Raw genomic sequence first — 18,284 nt, 5'->3', positions numbered from 1 at the left:
TTTTTCCAGAGATGTGCAGTCTCCACTTGGTAAAGCCCTAGGAGGGTTGGGTGCTGTGTTAGCTTCCAGCTTGGAGCGTATATGCTCCTCATATGGAGGAGACGACTCATAAAGGTGTCAGAGGGATTGGTGGATGTTGCCTGATCCTTTAGGATCCTTTGCTGCTTGCTCGCTCCGCTTCTCTCCTTGAGTGTGCAGTCCCTTCCATGCTCTGCCTTGCACAGCATTATCCTCCTGCACGAGGCCAGGCTGAGAGAGCTGAGGCTTTTCAGCCTGGAGAAGAGAAGGCTCTGGGGAGACCTTAGAGCGACCTTCCAGTACTGAAAGGAGCTGCAGGAAAGCTGAGGAGGGGCTCTTCATCAGGGAGTGCAGGGACAGGACAAGGGGGAACGGTTTTGTGCTGAAAGAGGGGAGATTGAGATGAGATCTTAGGGAGAAATGTTTTGCTGTGAGGGTGGGGAGGCCCTGGCCCAGGTTGCCCAGAGCAGAGTTGACTGCCCCATCCCTGGAGGGGTTCCAGGCCAGGTTGGATGGGGCTCAGAGCCCCTGATCCAGTGGGAGGTGTCCCTGCCCATGGCAGGGGGTGGGACTGGATGGGCTTTGAGGTCCCATCTAACCCAAATCATTCTGTGATTCTGTGATTGCTGGGCAAATCCCAAATCCTCTCCCATCGCCCATGCGAGAGCCCCAGCTCTTACCCAGTGGTCATCAAGCAGGGCAGGAGCCCGTGGGCCAGGAGGCTGCTGGGCTTTAGGCCTTTGCTCTCCAGTTCCTGCCTGGCTCCGCAAGGGAGTAAAGCCAGAAGCTGAGTCGGGGCAGTAGGAGCTGTGAATTTGGTTTGGCAACCCCAGAAGCTGTTCAGTTCTTCCTCCTTAGCTTATGAATGGTCTCTTCTTTGAAGGCTGCAAATCCGAGCCTGGCTGCTGTTTGATGGGATTCTTCTATTCCAAGGAGAAAATGATCCTATTTCCTTTGCTTTCCCCATATTCCCACATCCTTGTGCCAAGCGTGTCGAGAGGTGGGGTTCCGCTGGCAGGGACAGGGAAGATGAAATGCTGGATGTTTTGCTTTTGTGATTCTCCCAGGATTTACGAACCATTACAGAATGACTCATGCAGCCACATATTTTCCGTGCCTCAACCCGGATCCTTTCCATGCTTTGTATGCAAAAAATTAGACCTAATCAGGTTCAGATAGTGTGCAAATCGCAGTCGTGCTTCCTATGGCCCGGTCTCTGGAGTGGAGTAGAGCGCGGTTACTCATTGCTGTATCCCTCGAAACTCCGATGCTCTGTGATCTTCAGTGACTGCTTCAGATGCAGAACAGCTTGCCTGAAAAATCCCAACGCCAAAGGTTTGTCACGGCTTGTTAACATCTCTTCAAGTCGTGCGACCCCTGGCCTGTGGGGTAACACTTTGGGTTTAAAGTAACTCCTTGTGCAACGGAGCATCTCCAGGGAGAAGGCGCTCCTTTATTCCATGGCTCTGAACCCAGAAGATGTAATGCTGGAACACAGGCTGGGGATTTTAGAGCTCAGCGGGAGGGTGCAAACACTGCCTGGCGTGTCCCAGCATCTCGAAGGCTTGGAAGAGCGAATGTTGGTAGGTGAAGAATGGGGCTGGCGGTTTCTGCTCTGTTCCAGCATCTCTGGAGTTCTTCAGCTGCAGATTGACAGCTGTGAAGACCGAAATCTTAGTGCGGCCAATTGCCCCCCCAAGACTGAGCTCGTGTTCGTGGTACAGACACAGGAGGCAGCGGCTCTGCCCCAGCGCTGGCAGCCTGAAGTGTTTCTGATAGTGCCAGCAGAACCTCACATTTTCCCTGAATGCAATGCTGGCCCTGCCTTGCCCAGCGTCCAAACCTCCTCAGAACCACGGGGCACAGAAAGCCTCCACCACTAAACCAGAAGCGGTGTCCTTGATCCAGGATCCCCCACCCCAGCGTGGTCTCTGTTGGCTTTGGCCCGTGCCGGAGGGCTCCATGCCTGGGGCACTCTCCCCGGCTTTGCCATCGCACCAGCTCTGTTTCCTCTTGCTCTGGCAGGTCTCAGACCATCGCCCTGACTCTCTGCGGCTCCAGGGACTCTCACGGCCCCTCTTCCCTTCTGCTTGTTCCACACTTGTCCCTCTGCCTGAGATCCCACCCAGTCCTTTCCCTTGGTTCTGCCCCTCATGCTCGGATCCTCCTCACCGCTGCCACACTTACGCTGCTCTAATGCTTTGGGGGAGCTGTTTCTTTTTAAGAACTCCTCTTCTGCTCGCTTGCAGTTTTCATGTCAGTGTAGGAAACCCCCACGAAGAAGATTTCCAGGAATACGGGAAGGCTTTTAGCATGGCTACAGCTCACAAGATGTTCTGCAATAGCTTCTTTCAGTCCTTTCTCAGCCGGGTGACGACGCTGGCTGCTCCCTTGCCTAAGAGACAGCATCGTCCCTGGGCAGCGCCAGGTCTCGGATGGTTCTGCCTGTTTGGATCCCTCCCTCAGCACAGGGATGGATTACAGTTTAGGTAGAGTTTGAGTTGTTAATTTTGGTGAGTGGAAGGCAGAGCGTACCTCTGGTTTCACACCAGAAATGAATTAATAAATTAATGTTATTTAATTCTGATCCAGAGGGAGGACTGAAGCACGAACCAAAACTCAACTCATTTACACACGCACTGCTGAGCCCTCTCCCGGTCCGCAGCCCCGGCTCTGGGCATCGCTGTCACATGGACACAGGGTAAAACAGAATCCTGGAGGATTAAATTTGGAATTCAGGTTCTCCCTTTAGTGATTCTTCATTTCATGTAGAAAACTATGAATTCTTATTCCATCCCACAAACCTGAAGGATATTTTTAAGCTGTCTTTGCCGTTGCCAAAGCTGTCAGCTCCCCGCGATCCCCAGCTGCTCTCGGGTGATGTCAGAGCTGGCTGCGCCTCCACAGCACGGGGAACGTCCTCTTTGAGAGGCGTCCAAGGTGTCCGCGAGAAGACTTGTGTGAAGCAGGCCGTGTCCTCTGAGACCCCACTGCCAGCATTGTAATCAAATTATTCCATGCAATTTATGCATCAGAGGATTATTAGAACAACGTTTTGTTTCCCTGTGAGCAAGCGCTGCGCTGCCCAGAAGGTGGAGTTGCCTTTTGTTATGGCAACGGGAGTGTTGAGAGTGAGGTAAAGGAAACTCCTGTGGGGTCTGGGTCCCATCACCGCAGCTTCATTTGCAAGATCTACACATTTTTGCTGGGCAGAGCTCACGGGGAGCGCAGTGAAACACTTTATTACCCAGGAATGTGGGGAGGCTGTGGGGAAGGCGGGCGGAGGGTGGGTTCCGTGGCTGCACTTGTGTTGTCCTAACCTGGAACAGATGTGCTTGGAGGTTTGGGAACTGGGAGCAGTCCCTTTCCTGAATGTCCGTTTTATTTAGCGCACGAGCGCTCAGGGGCTGAATCTGGGATATATTTCTGTACCACACCTCTCACGGCAAAGGTGCTGCTAGAAATGAACCGAGCTGGGAGCCCACACGCTGCGCTGGCAACACAGACCTGAGCTCCCAGGGGCTGCGGCAGCGCACGAAGCCACCGGCCTGGCCATCCTGCGTGGACTCCTGTCCCTGCTGCTCGGGGGAACGCGATTCCCTGTTCCACTAGAGAGCCCAAGGCTTCTGCCTGCCAGAAGAGAGCTGCCACACATCGAAATCACAGATCCTGCAGCCTCTCCATTCATCCAACTTCCCAATTGCATTTTTCTGCCATTTATAATTTAGTTTCAGGGATGAGACAATCGGTTCTGGGAGTGTCGGGAGGTTTAAATGAATTCCAAAGAAATTTAAAACACTGAGAGCTGCGGACTTTTAAAATCAATATTTTATTTTACTTGAATGTGCAAATAAATATAAAAAAACCTACATTCAAAGAGCTGGCAAAGCAATTACAAGCCCCAAAGCAAAGATCCTTCAAAAACATGGAAGAACAAACCCTCGATCAAGGTTGTGCAAGCAGACAAGACAGCAGTCAAGCCCGAACTCTCAGCCCTTCGCAAGCCCCTCTCAACCTGCTCTGCCTGCTGATTCCGTTCACTTCATTTGCTGCCATCGCTTTGGAAACAACAGCGCTGCAAAGGGCAAAGTCCTTCTGAATCGGTGCAGGTTATAAATTAAGGTTTACAAAATAAGGATGCTTAAAAATACCTGAAGTACACTTAAAAATGGGGAGATGGAGCGGGACGGTGCCCGGGGCTGCTGCCCTCTGACACCTTGGACACTTGGAATCAAATGCATTTTAAGCCACAAGTTGCAACCTATTTTCTAGTAAACATTTGTATCATAAAACCGTAAAATTTGGCACGTTTGTTGCCTCCACTGAAGACAGCAGAGAGGAACAGGACTGAGGTGTCCCCTACCTCGTCAGCCGCTTTTACCACTGACTGCGACCAGAGCAGGGGCAGAACCTTCAGCTCATTTCAGCAACCAAAACTTAACAGAGCCCCAGGAACACCAACAAGAGCTCTCGATGAAGTCTCTGCTGGCAGCGGCTGTGCCAGTGGCCCTGAGCGCCAGACTGGCTCCCTCTTCCCCTCCTACAGATCATTTTGTGAAGAAGACAAAGAGGCAGCACAGTTTGCCCTCAAATGTACCCTAAAGGCTGGTTTTTCTGCTGTCAAGTGAGACAATTGGAAACCCAAACGCTGTGCAGTGGCAACAGCCCAGGACAGATCCAAGAGGCCGCTACGTGGGTCTGGCAGAGATCAGAACCAAAAAAATCAAAGCCACAACAATATCTGGGAAGGGTATTCCCCCAAAAGCCAGGAAAAAAGTCGGAAGCAGAGCTGGAAGGAGGCTGGCCCTGCCTCGAGATGTGATCTTCACTACATACTCCATGGATAGTGCACGCACCCTTGGCCCCGGGAAAAGGAGAGCAAAGTCGCGAGGCTGCAGGACAGACACAACTTGATCTTCTGGATTGTTCAACAGATGAAGTCAGACAATCGGCGTAGGGTTTTGCACGGTTTGGAGCGGGGTTCTTGTTAGGTTTTGTTTTGAAAAAGCTTATGTAGAAGTACAGAGGGTTCAGAGGAAAAGCTCGTCTGCGCTGGCTGCGGCTGGATCTGCCTGTGACAGATCTCCGTGTGTCACTGCAAAGACCCTGCGGGAACGGCAAAGCATCCAGCGCAAACACCGCGCTCCACGAGCTCCATCTACCGCTGTCAGTGAAGTGGCACAACCCAGCAGAGCCACGGCGGGCGGACATGCAGAAGGGAAGCGAAGCGCCTGGGGACGCCATCTCCAGAGGCTGCCAATCAACATGCAAAATACAATTAAAAATCCTCAACAGGCCAGACCTCGCAATGGACGTTCCTCCCCATGGATATTCCTCCCCGTGCACACACTCCAAGAGCTCCAGATCCAAGAAGGCTGAGTCTGCTGCAGGTTCTAAATTCACCGAGCAACAACACGGGATGTGGTGCCCATCGGCAGGGGCAGCTGATGGGCCCAGGCTGCCTCGCGCCGCAAAGCACCCTCTTGCCTTTCCCCTCAGCAGTTCATGCTCCGCAACGCTCGGTCGATGAGTGAGAGCTGGAGTGTTGAGTACGCCGCTCACCCTCCTCGGTTTTGGCATTTTCCTCACCAGAGCACCAGGAAATACTGCGTTCATCGCCTTGTTAGTACACGTGGATAACAAAGAGCCCGCAGCAGGGCCAGCGATCCGTGCCGGGCGCTCTCAGCCCTCCTGGCACATGGAGGTTACACCAGAGAGTTCCACGGGCTCCAAGACGGCATAAATTCAGGAAGATAGGGAACATTAAACCCTTTGGAGAGGAAGCAGCTGCCAGCATCTGCTTGGACACCAGCCCAGCCTCACCTTGCTCACACCACCATGGGTGTTTGCCCAGAGCCCAGGCCCCTCGCCCAGCCCTCCGGCACTGGCTGTCAGCAGCCGCCCAGAGCAAGGGAACAACTGAACGTGGAGTGGCAGCGCCCAGAGCCTTCTTCCCATAAAACTTTTAGAAGTCTCTTCATGATGGCTGGGGGATCACACTGCAAGGAGACAAGTCTATGCCATATGGAAAATACATCATAATCCAACGTAAAATGCTGTTTGGATAAATATGATTAATACATACATTGCATTCCCACCACTATTCTCAGAGTAAATGTGTTTCACCAGCGATGCTCCTAATTTTCTCAGTGCCAGAACAAGTCTCTGCTCAGGGTGAAGCTGGACGGCGACTGTACTGAACTCTGTATCTGTTCACGGGGACCCCGTGGACGTTCACCGTCTCACAGGTGGTTTTACAGGGCACCATCTCCTCGTCTTCATCTCCCATTAACCAGTCTTGAACTACATCAATGGCCTCCATGGTTACATTCTCTTCGAGCCACCTGTTGTGCCACTCCTCAAACTGCTGGTGGTGCTTCAGCAGCACCATTGGCTGCACCTGAAACAGGACAGGAAAGATCACTGAGAGGTTTGTGGGGGAGAAGCCAAACCTTCGCCTCTTTGTATGTCTGAGATGCACACGCTTTACAATCCAACCAACAAACACGGAACCGCATACCTGCATTTAAAGATCTCTATTTCTTAAAGTTTGCCACTCCCCCTTAAAATTTGCCTGGCAAAGAAAAGGCCACTAAACTAAACCAAAGTACAGAGCATTTACCAGCTCTCCTCTGTGTTTCATCCAACACAGAGCAGTAACTTCTGGGTGCAGAGTGCAGGAATTCAGCCACAAGACTTCTTATGGGTACCTGTCTTTTGGCTCACATCCTCAACCTCTGCCACCGCCCGAGCTGCAGAGAGAGCAATAGGAGATGCACCTGCTTGGCTCGGCAGAGCGCTCCCCGCCGGTACATATAATCCTCCGAGTTCATGATGAACATCATCTTGTGGGTGTTGAGCTTGAACCGGCAGTCCACATTGCAGGCACTTTCCACCCCGATCAGCCTCTTCCAGGAGCTCTTCACTTCGCTGCGCAGAGCCCTCACTTGCTTACACTGCCACTTGCGAAACTTTTTTAGGTTTCTAGAACAAAAGAAGGATTAGGAAGCACGTGTCGCACTTGGCTGTCCGTTCCCTTAAGCTAGCAGAGCCGACAGCATGAGTATGACATTTGTATTTCTGAGTTTAGTCTTCAGATTCTCTCCAGGATTGTCCCTCCACACAGTGACAAATACAAAGTGAAAAGGGAACAAATTAGACTTCAAATTCCTCCCAGAAGGGCCTGCTCAGACACTCCCACTCTGCTCTAAACAGAGTTTCATCAACAAACACGTGCAGCGCACTGGGCCACCGCAGCCCCTTGGGACCCTAAGCTGAGTGCGCTTCCCGAGAGCTGCTGGTATGTCACATCATCCAAAGCCACTGCCCCGCATGGAGAGAGGAAGCGGTGCCAGCGGCTGCAGCTGTGACTCAGGAGAAGGGAGCGCTCACCTCTGCAGAAAGACCGGTTTCAGTAAGAAGCCATCATTCTGGTTGTTCGGAGCTCCCTCTACCCCAACGTACTGCTCCATGTAGTTCGCCAGGTGCTACGCGACAAGAGACCAATTTCAAGTCAGGTTTTGCGCTCATCAAGATAAACACCACTACACAGAACTACTTTATTTCCGAGCTGCTTTTTATGAAGCTGCTAGTGTCTCACTCGGCCCCACACTGACTTATGTTGAAGCTCTTTTGCTAACACACCCGTTTCTGACCACAGCCCCACAGGAAATATTCCCACACTGCAGGTGAACTTGTCCTCCTGGCCGAGTTGCATGTTTGGGAAGCAGGAAAGCATTCTTAGACACCTGCTTTGTCTGTGGTACAGCAGCTGCCACGGTCATCGCAATATTACCTGGACCTCCACAGGATCTTCTGTCTGGGTTTCTTCCGTGTCCAGAAGCTCAATGGTCATGATCACCTGCCCCTTCCGCTGGAGAAACATCACCTGTAACAAAGGTATAGGCACAAGATGTTGGCCACAGAGGTTCACCATAAAATGCTGTATATTCTTCACAAGTCATTCGGATGACAAACGTGAGCTAGGAGAGAAGCAAGCAGCAGGGTTTTCAGTGAGCGAGTACACCCCTTTCGTGCCTGTGCTCTGGTTTTGGTGCCCTCTCCACATACTGAGCTCTCACCATTGTGGCCTCAGAGCTTCCAAGCTCCTTTCTCCCAGGTCAAGCGCCCCAGTCTCGTTACGAAGGACCCTGACAGTGAGTTCTTACCTTGAAACAGTTCTCATCTGCCATGCAACGCTCAGCCTTCCACTGGTAGCTGGTCTCCTTTGCTGCCCGGACACACCTTGAGGACAAGTTCCCTCCAGCAGCACCTCGCTTCCGCTCATTCAAGTAGAGCTCGACAACCTTCAAGCAGATGTCGTCGCTCACGAGATGGTGAAGCTGCCATTAAAGAAAGAGGAATGCAGTCAGCAAGACTGGGCCAAGAGTCAACTCTGGTGCATCGTGAAAGGACACAGCTCCGCACAGCACCACACCTCAGAGCGCCACCAGAGGTTTGACTCCATGCTCAGCACCCTGCGCTCTCTCTTTCATTACTTTGCAATAAAAGAACAGAGAAGAGTGCAAGGCTGCTGGGCATTAACTGCAACAAAATGATTATAAGAAGACAGCTTTGAGTAGAAAAAACTGGACCTTTTTTCCTGGGGGGGAACACCAGAACTCTAAAAAGACTGGAACTTAAAATGTTGGAAAAAGCCAGGAAGGGTAAATCCCCTACGGCGGTACCTGTTCTGAAGCTGAACTATCTCACCAGCTTCTGTTATGTACAGAACTTTCCTATGAATTTGCTTTAACTTTAGTGAGTCCCTGCATTGCAGAGCTCGGGGAGAGACCTGTCTGCCTAGGGAAGGGGGACGCGCGGCCTCCCCGGACACAGCACAGCCATCACATCCGTTACCTGGCGGACAATGTTCTGCACCAGCTTGTCCATAGTAAAGCCGATATAGGCGTGGATGGTGAACATCTCCCTCAGTGTGTCCTCATACTGTGTCGGGTCGATATTCCCATCCAGCAGGCTCCTCACCATATCCAGGAACGCGGGGTAGTACTCCTCCAGTTCCACCTCACCTGGGTGGGCAGGGGAAAAGTAATGTCACTTAATGGATGCGAGAGGCAGAGCGAAGGCAAGAGATACGAGGGACAGTTCTGCCCAAGGACCACAACACTCAGTACTGAGAACACCTTACATGCAGACTAAGGTTACTGTGAGGTGCTGACTGACCGGAACCGTTTTCTCTCACGCCCTTCCATCACTGCCTTGTGTAGGCAACTATTTTGTGGTGGAGCCATTTACATTTCCAATCAAAGCTAACAGATCCCTACCATGAAACCCTGGAAAAAATCTGAAAATATTGGGCTTGTGTGACATCTCTTTGAAATCCGCATGAGAGCCCTCCGATATAAATTACAAACCAGCTATCCCACAAACCAGCTATCCCACTAACCAGCTATCCCACTAACCAGCTATCCCACTAACCAGCTATCCCACTACATGATCCACAAAAAACAAACGCAGTGGAGGTCTGCACCTCTATGTTCCCGCTGGTCTCAGTCACTTGGATACAAACAATTGAGCCCCAGCAACACAGATGTGAAGAACAGATTACATCCTGGATTATTCTTACTTGGTTGCTTCAGTCTCAGTTCCATGGCTGGATCGTTGGTTCTTTCTTTTCTTCCCTCACAAAGCAGTTTCTCTCTCTCTTTTTCAGTCCGATATTCTAGAAGCTGCTTCTGAGCTTGGCGATAAATCTTTAGAAGCCTCGAGCACAGAGTCTGGTGCAGGCGGAGGAAGAAATACCAGTTATTATTGACAAAGAACAGACTGTAAACGTCATCCAGAGTGTTGTGGGGCTCAGCAGCTGTAACGTCACAGAAGGTTGCTTTCGCCTCCAAAGGACTGCTCGGAGGCCCAGGCACGTGTTTTTTCCGTAGTTCAGGAGTATCGAGGTTCTGCCCCTGGTGGTTTTCTCTGTCCTCATCTGTCGATTCTTCAGAAATGCTGTGCTCGGGGGGCTGAGAGAAAAACAGCTCAGGGATGAAGTGATGCACGATCTGCCGAATGGTGGCTTGATCCTCCTTTTGGATAGTAGGCTGCCTTTTCACGTAATAGCTGATAAGAGACGCTGCATCTTCCAAAATCTGCTTATCTTCATAGATAAAGATAAGATGAGGCTCGTTTGTGGACGAACTTCTCCCCTCTGAATGCTGCTCCTGATGCTGTAATCAAGAGACAAATAGATAAAGATCCTTCCAATCCATGCTCAAGAGCCATTCCTGCCAGAAGAAATAAGCCAGTATTAATGCTATGCTTGGGACAGTCGTTTTCCACCGAGAGCTCTCCAGAGCACCACCATTTCAACAGGGTCCCAGGGGCTACGTAAACACCTCAAGAATAGCAGAAGGGAAGGACATGCGGGAAGGATTGTTTACAAGCATACGCACCTCATCGTAGACGCTCTCGATCTCGTTCAGAAGGCTCTTGGAGCGCAGAGCTTTGGTGTCGTTTTGTTTGAAGTTGACAGCCTGGTGGTCAAGGGACTTCAGGTAGGCTTTCTCGTACTGCTCCCGCCAGATCTTGTTGAAGCCCTGCTGGGCCTCCCGCCACTCCTCCTCTTTTGCTTTCAATCTGCACGAAAGTATGAATCAGTTCAGTTCAGAAAGCAACCACAGAGTGTTTTAACTGCGAGGCACCAACAACCTTTCAGGATTCCTGGAAGGAATAACTAATGAAAGCACCACCGCTGATGATGAGTTACCCTTTGAAACAACATCTACAGAAAACAGTTTAAAAATGCTTTAAACATTCTCTATCAGTTTCTTAAAGATCCCAAGTGAAGACATGAGAACGGGAATTACCTCTTCAGAACAACAGGAACTGCAGTAACAGGGTTTTTCTTAAGACTCTCGATGATCTCTGGCGCTTTATCACCGTAGATGCGATAGATGGCCCTGCGCTGGATCACTTCTGACGTTCCTCCCAAGCAATCATCCAGCCGAAATTTCTCCTGATCCTCCTGTGACAGTCGTGACAGTTTTTTCTGCACGCTCTCCAGCACACGGATTGTGGCTAAATTGGTCTCCAAGACAACATCCAGCTGTAAAAGTGTTCACAGAAAAGGCAGTGTAAGGACAGGCACAGCAGAAGCACGAGATCAGCAGCACTCAGGGTTATGGCACAGATTCCAGCCCCACAGGGCGAAGCAAGAAGCACTAGTAAGGTTTCTTACTGGGAAACACACCTCCACCAGTTGCCCCAAAGGCAATACACTTTTTAGAACTGGGCTCAGGCCTAGGAATAACAATTAGACTCCAAACAAGTGGAGAAAACAAACTAGCTCAAACCAATGAACAATAAGAGAACTTTCAGGATTTGGCCACCAATTAATTCTGTCAAAATCCTCAGAGATTGAAGTTTTGCTTTCCGAGGAGGCAGGCAGGCAGCAGAGGTACCTCAAACCGCTCGTCTTCACAGCGGTGCAACTGCTCCTCATAAGGAGTCTTCTTGGAGCTGACAAAAGTAGAGTCTTCAGACCAGGATGGAAATGAAACCCAGGTATCATTTAACACCTGCAACAGCGCAAAGACATGTCCTTGAGCAAAGCCTGATGAGCCCAGAGCTGTTCCCATGGGATCTGACACCTCTTTGGTTTATTTTTGCACAGTCCTTCTCCGAGTTTCTATTGGAAGGGCCAGACCTAGTTCACAAGTCACTGCCATAACTGCTTCTTAGAGAGGAGAGCTCTGTGTGGGCTGTGCCAGGGCCCTGCTCAGAATGGTCAGCAGCACCGTCAGTGTCACCTCACCGACCACAGAGGTCACTCTGCCCACATCAGCAACTTAAGGACAGGGGACGGAGTGGCCAACAGCAGCGAGGAGGGAGCGCTGCAGATCATAGACTCATAGAACAGTTTGGGTTGGAAGGGACCTTAAAGATCATCCAGTTCCAACCCCTCTGCCATGGGCAGATGTCTGCTCGCAGCGAGAACTGTGCCTGAGACAAGGGCGCACAGTGCTCTCTTCCAAAAGAAAATATTTCTCTATAAGCCGTATTGGTCCACTGCTAGAAAATTAATTTCTGGCTATTTATTATTCTTTTCTGTCAACAGGAGTAAGTTTGTGCATGCACACAGACTCAGAAGACGCAGAATCATAGCATAGTTTGGGTTGGAAGGGACCTTAAAGCCCACCCCCTGCCATGGGCAGGGACACCTCCCATGGGATCAGGCTGCCCAAGGCCCATCCAACCTGGCCTGGAACCCCTCCAGGGATGGGGCAGCCACAGCTTCCCTGGGCAACCTGGGCCAGGGCCTCCCCACTCTCATAGGGAAGAAATTCCTCCTCATATCCAGTCTAACTCTGCCCCTCTCCACTTTATCCTCACTGCCCCTCGTCCTGTCACCACAAGCCTTTGGGAACAGCCCCTCCTCAGCTTTCCTGGAGCCCCTTCAGGCACTGGAAGGTCGATTCATCACAGGGAAAGATGTGATTTGAGAAGGGATTACATAAAAATAGTAGAATGTGAGTGAATGCTCTTATTTCAATAAACTGGGCAAATAACTAATTTAGATAAAAGCTGGCTAATCAGCGTTAACGAGCAGAAGCTGCAGCTCTCGGGCTGTGTCAGTGCATCGTGTGCTCAGGGGCTGAGCCCGCTGAGTCCTCCGTACCTCCTTGCAAATGGCTGTTCTTCCACTGCACTTCGGCTGCTGATAGGTTTTGGGGAGAGCCCGGTAACTTGATCCTATGCGTTTGCAGGAAGCATAATCAATCTCCCGACTCATTCCATCCCCAGATCGGTCGCTCAGTGGAGAAGCAAACGAAAGCTCCTTCACGCCAAGAAAGGACTTGAACTGTGCAAAGAGTTCTGGGAATTTCCTTCAAGACACAAGCAAGCGTAGTTCATTATTTTACTCAGACAGTTTAATGTGTGTCATAAAAGTGAGGGAGAAGAGCTAAACACACTTAGCATTGCAGTGAGAATTCTGTCAGGAGCACTTTACCTCTGTTACCATTCTCTTCGAATTGCTTTATGTGCTTTTTGACTTAAGGCAGGAACACAATCTCCCTTCACAACATCATGAATGTTCCCTTTAGCCAACTCTGGAGTCCCTGGTCCTGGCCTTGTCACTCTTGCTCCTCTGTTGGAAACGAAACTGCCTGAGAACTTTATATCTGAGAGATTAGGACAGGGAGCGTGAAGAGATCACCCTCCAGAATTCATGGGATTCTCTGCCCCCAGTGACTTTGAATAACACCAGGCAGTCTGCTGCTCCGGAGGCTGTCAGTGGGATACACGGAGAGGGGCAAACAGCCTCCTCAAAATGCTCCTTAAGAGCTGCGTACATAGGTTAAAAGGTTCGGATTTCATTACTCCTCCTTATGGATTAGGCTTCGGTTCCTTGCACGCTACCTAAGAGATACTCCTGAAGTTACATCCAAAACTTCAGGAACAAAGTTCACATTGTCTACCAAAAAGTAACAGAGCAAAGACCTAAAAAAGTCTCTCGGGGCAGAGCAGACAGTCGGTAACTTACCCTAAAAACGGTGTAACGAGCTGGAGCAACTCAGAGCCAGAAACCAGCTCCTGGTTGAAGAGAGCAATGCAACGCAGAAAATTTTCATAGACTTCCTGGCTCTTCAGCACCCTGCGCACCTGCAGCACAGTTCGGAGAGACACAGTCAGAGCCCCTGAACACCACTTCTATTTAGTTCACGTTCTAAGTAGCCTGAACCTCGGGTGCAGCAACAAACCTCTGTCTGCGCTGCAACATAAAAAGAGAACATGCATGGAAATGCCCAGTACAAACAACAACCTGGGACCTACAGACGGTACCGGGAGGAAACACTGCTGAAAATGGAGAAAGACACAGCTGTATGAGACAAGCGTTCAGGAAAAGATTCATTATCAGTTTCTATTCATCTTACAACCCCACCTATTTTCTTTTCTCGGTCTGTCTTTCGCTGCTACTGGAAATGTCAGGCGATCGCTAAGTGCTGACACACAGGTCATATGGACACCCAACCATTTAATAACCACCTTAACGGCTGAAACTAAGCCCACCAACTGTGAGAAAAGGCTGAACACTGACCTTGTCGAAGAAGGAAAACTCTTGCAGTGTTCCATATTTTCCCACTGTTGCTACAGACAGATCTTTGGTTCCTCGCAGTTTCATTTTCTTCTGTTAAAAGAACAAAACAGTTATCCTTAAAATGTAGTGACTTAAATGCTACCAAATTCCACTACGCCGACACATGATGGTTCTGCAAAGGCTGAAACTCAGCACCTTCCAAACAGCGCCCCAGCACTGCTGTGTCCAGTCCTCCACAGCAACCTCTATCCATCGACGATTTCTTTGTACAAGCAATAAATTGTCCCTTTCCAGGACAATACTTAGTACAGAAGATTTTCATATTCAGTTTGCAACGTTACCTCACATATTATGCATACTTTAACAATTCCTGTTGTCTACAGTCAAACTTTTGACATTTCCTTTTTCTTATGAAGACCTACACACCTCAAAGAAGCTGCTCATTACAACTTTATCGAAGCCTTTACCTAAACACAACGAGTAATATCAGGTTATTCTAAGTTTTTACTTCCTAAAAGATACCTTTGCTGGGCCGGAAACGGGGCGCAGCAGCAGTGGTCTGGATCGCTTTTTGCTGTGTTCCAGATTCTTCTCATGCTCGGTCTTTTGGACGCTGTTCACTTCACATGGTCCATTTCCTGTGAACTGAAGTAAATAAACAATGACATCAACATTCTCTTCCTGACTGGTGCAAATAAAGAATCCTACACAGCAGAAAAGGATGGAGAGTGTAGTTAAGTCACCTGTTCTGCAGAATTCCAAACAGCAAAGAGGAGCAAAGTTCACCTACTGGCTGAACGTTTCTCCATGATGTTTGGCATTCCTAAAGCTTCTTTACGTATTCCACAAACAGAAAGCATTCAATATTCTGCCCCGTTCAAAGCGCACACGTACCAAAGACCTTTTAGCCTCTGGGAGGAACTGTCCAAACTCAGAAAGCAGATCTTCCTGTCCCCGGAACAGATTTGCCACTTCAGTGAACACCTCCTCCTCCGACATGCCTCGGAAGGGCCGGCCTTTCGTGTTCAGCTGCTCTTTCTAAAAAGACACGCACAGATGTTAAACTGAGGCCAAGCCAAACCTTGCTCTGCAAGAAAACTCCTCAGCCCCATAACAGGCAAAACCCCTACGCTATACGAACTTTAAATAACTACAGATAAGCCAGAGTTCTCACAGAGTGTCCCTTCACACAAAATACCCCTACCTCACCCCAAGGTTAACAAAGACGGATCTAGGTGTGGCCCCTTGATCCCTCAGACCCAAGGAAGTTTTACAGTTTTCATCCTTCTGTCATCTCACGCGAATAGCTGTGAGACGTGTGTTGGCCAAAGGTTTGTGCTGGGTTATTGCGTGAGGCTGTTCAACAGGCAGACGTTTCACCTGACGATGATGTCTCGAGCAGCTGCAGCGCAAACCCCCAGCCCCTCAGGTGGAAGGCTTTTTTACCTGGTAGGTATGAAGGATTTCTAAAAAGGATCTGTAGATTTCTGGATGGTCAAGAAAACGTGTTTTGATCTTGTTGACATAACTAATAGCATTGTTGAACTCTACAGAATCAGACTCCAAAGGAATTTGGGATTTATCTTCTTTGTACGGAAGCTGTTGCCTAAACTCCTCGGAGCAGTCGCTGTGATTGTGTGAGTTCTCCTGGGAGTAATGGACCAGCAGCCCACTGCCAGGAAGTGCGCTGGGAACCGGCTCCGAGGGCACCTGGGGACAGAGACAGGAGAAGTGACCGGCACAGAAACAAAGCAGCAACTTCACATTGGGATTCTCAAGCTGTTTAGCTACAAAAGATCACTACATGACAAAGAAAGAAAAAAATCGATTAGCCAATACGCTTCCCTTCCTGGTTTATTAACACCATCAGTTAAAAACAGCCCATAAGTTGTATCTGGCTCATGACCCGCCTGGCTCAGAACCGCTTTGACTGTCACTGCATTACCCGCTGCGCTTCATAGGTGAACAAACAACGCACACTGCGGTCTCCATCACCACTGCTTTAGTCCAGAGGAACTGTCAGTTTAGAAAACATATTAAAATGTCAGGCTCTAAGAGATGCTACATTTCTAAGCAGCAGAGAGATCCAAGGGAGCTGAGATTTAAAAGCTATTTACAGCTGCCAATTAGAGCTAAACCACAAGTTTATCAGTAGAATTCAGCAATGGCCGTTTCAGGCTCCACAACCGCACAACAACAAAACAGCAGCAGCCAATGCATGTTAAAGCAGGTGTCTCATCACAGGATGTCAGTGATTGCACGGCCACACCTGACCTGCATTTTTTCCTATTGCCTCAATCCATCTCCCCGTATTCAGTGGAGCCTGGAAATGCGACTCTTCCAGGATCTCTTTTTTGTCACTCCACCTACCAAGGATCTACACAAAGTGTCAAGCCAGTTGCAATTTCAGTTTTCAAACCTGACTGAAGTATTTGGAGCTGGAGTGGCGCTTTGTGCGGCAATATCACTCTTGTCAGCTAAACTAACAACTGGTTGGGGAATAAAGATTTACATTTATACTGTACTCATCATCACAGACTTTGAAAGCCATGTGAAAACTTCAGTGATATGGAATATGTGTGAACCTACGTGTCCTGAACCGTGCAAGAGATGTGCATAATGACAGATGTAACAGGATTTACTGCGAGAACATGAGCTCCTTAACCTACCTGACTATTCAGAGGTGACTGTATACTCAGCTTCCCGTTCTTTGGGATTTCTATCCTGTAGCCCAGAGGGAGGAAAGCATTGAATCCTACAATGAGGTCGGGATGCTCATGGAAAAGCTGTGAAACACGTCGGATTACTCCTGGTGTGTCAATGCTGAAATTGAGAAGGGTTTGTTACTCGAGTCTAAATGAGAAACACAAACGAAGCGTAGCAGATTACAGAGGCGTGTGAAGCTTCTGGCTTCCTAGAGACACAAGTTTGGGGATGTCAGACCCAGAAATCAGCTCAAATTAACGAGTGCCACGCATTGCAGCCTCACACTGGCAGCATTGTCTGGAAAGACAAGGGGCGTGTGGGTTGCCCAGAAGAGGTGAGGCAGCCACGGCCAGCAGGGCTGGCGGGGCACAGACGGGCTCTGAACTCACACTTCTTTACGTATTTCTCCAGATCTGCGTTTCAGAGCAGGAAGTAAAATTAGATTTGTTTTTCCCTATGGATTTCATCTCTGGAAAGTGATGGAACGGTCAGAGACTGTTCACCTCCAGTGACTGCAGTACGGGGGAACACAGAGCAGGGAGGCCTCTGTCTGCAGAGGGAAAGATGGAGTGAAGGCTGGGGGACCCCGCAAAGCCTGAGAGAGCCCCGCAAAGGCAGAAGGGGTCCCTAGAGCTGCCTCAGGACTTTTACCTCTGGCTCTTGAACTCCTTCATGATCTCCAGGAAACCGTTGTAGGTGGCAGGGTCGCTGCCGAAGCGAATCTTCACCTGGTCCAGGTAGGAAAGTGCATCCTCCACCTGCGGGGCAAGAAGCCAGGTGAGATCCAGAAAGGAGGGAACGGGCACTGGGGCACCCCATAGCCCCAGAATGGGGACAGGGGCACCCAAGGGCGCGGAGGGAGGAGGGCACAGACCCCAGGGGAGCCCCAGGATCCCAGAACGGGGACAGGGGCACCCAAGGGCACGGAGGGAGGAGTGAACAGACCCCGGGGGAGCCCCAGGGCATAGAGGAGGAGGGGGTGCAGCCCGAGGGGGAGGCACACGGTGCTGGACGAGGAGGCCCCAAGGCGAGGGCAGGCCCTGGGCGGGGGGATCAAGGCCGGGGGCAGGCTGGGGGTTCCGGGGCGGGGGGAGAACGGCGGGCAGGGCCCCCCGGGAGGGGGACGGTGGCACCGGAGGGGAGCAGGAGACGGGGACGGGGCGAGCAGGCCCGGGGGGGGGCTCACGGTACAGGATGGCGAGGACAGGGGCGCCCTACGGGTGGCTGAGGGGAGGCTCCGGGACCCCCGGGAACCGGTACCGCGGCGGGGGAGGGCGGGCCGGGCCGGGCCGGGGGGATCGCGGGCGCCGTGGAGCGGCGCTTTAGGGGCAGGGGGGATGGCGGCGGCCCCGTGCGGGGTGGCGACCGCACTCACGTGCACCGGCAGCTTCTCCTGCGCCGCAGCCCGGCCACTCCAGCGCGGGGCGCTGCCCCCCCGGCCGCCGCCGCCCCCCGCCGCCATGTTGGGAGCCGCGCGCCCCCCGGCCGCGCGCGCGGGGCGGGGCGG

The 18,284-nt window shown here is 50.9% G+C and overlaps 1 protein-coding gene across 1 annotated transcript; it reads right to left on the bottom strand.

Annotated features, from left to right (window-relative positions):
- Nucleotides 1-6,187: 6,187 nt before the first annotated feature.
- On the bottom strand, nucleotides 6,188-18,284 carry SIN3B (SIN3 transcription regulator family member B). Its single transcript, XM_054050416.1, has 19 exons — nucleotides 18,153-18,284; nucleotides 17,429-17,535; nucleotides 16,741-16,894; nucleotides 15,518-15,781; nucleotides 14,966-15,109; nucleotides 14,594-14,716; nucleotides 14,072-14,161; nucleotides 13,517-13,635; nucleotides 12,650-12,857; nucleotides 11,433-11,549; nucleotides 10,839-11,077; nucleotides 10,425-10,608; nucleotides 9,605-10,199; nucleotides 8,878-9,047; nucleotides 8,187-8,360; nucleotides 7,814-7,906; nucleotides 7,411-7,505; nucleotides 6,798-7,002; nucleotides 6,188-6,418 (listed from the first exon to the last, which is right to left on the bottom strand). The coding sequence occupies exons 1-19, from the start codon at nucleotides 18,237-18,239 to the stop codon at nucleotides 6,188-6,190; spliced, it is 3,399 nt and encodes a 1,132-aa protein (XP_053906391.1). The 5' UTR covers nucleotides 18,240-18,284.

This window comes from Cuculus canorus, chromosome 27 (genome assembly GCF_017976375.1).
Source record: "Cuculus canorus isolate bCucCan1 chromosome 27, bCucCan1.pri, whole genome shotgun sequence".
NCBI classification, from domain to species: domain Eukaryota; kingdom Metazoa; phylum Chordata; class Aves; order Cuculiformes; family Cuculidae; genus Cuculus; species Cuculus canorus.
Note: the sequence above shows the minus strand (reverse complement) of the source record. Positions and strands in the feature narration are given on the sequence as shown.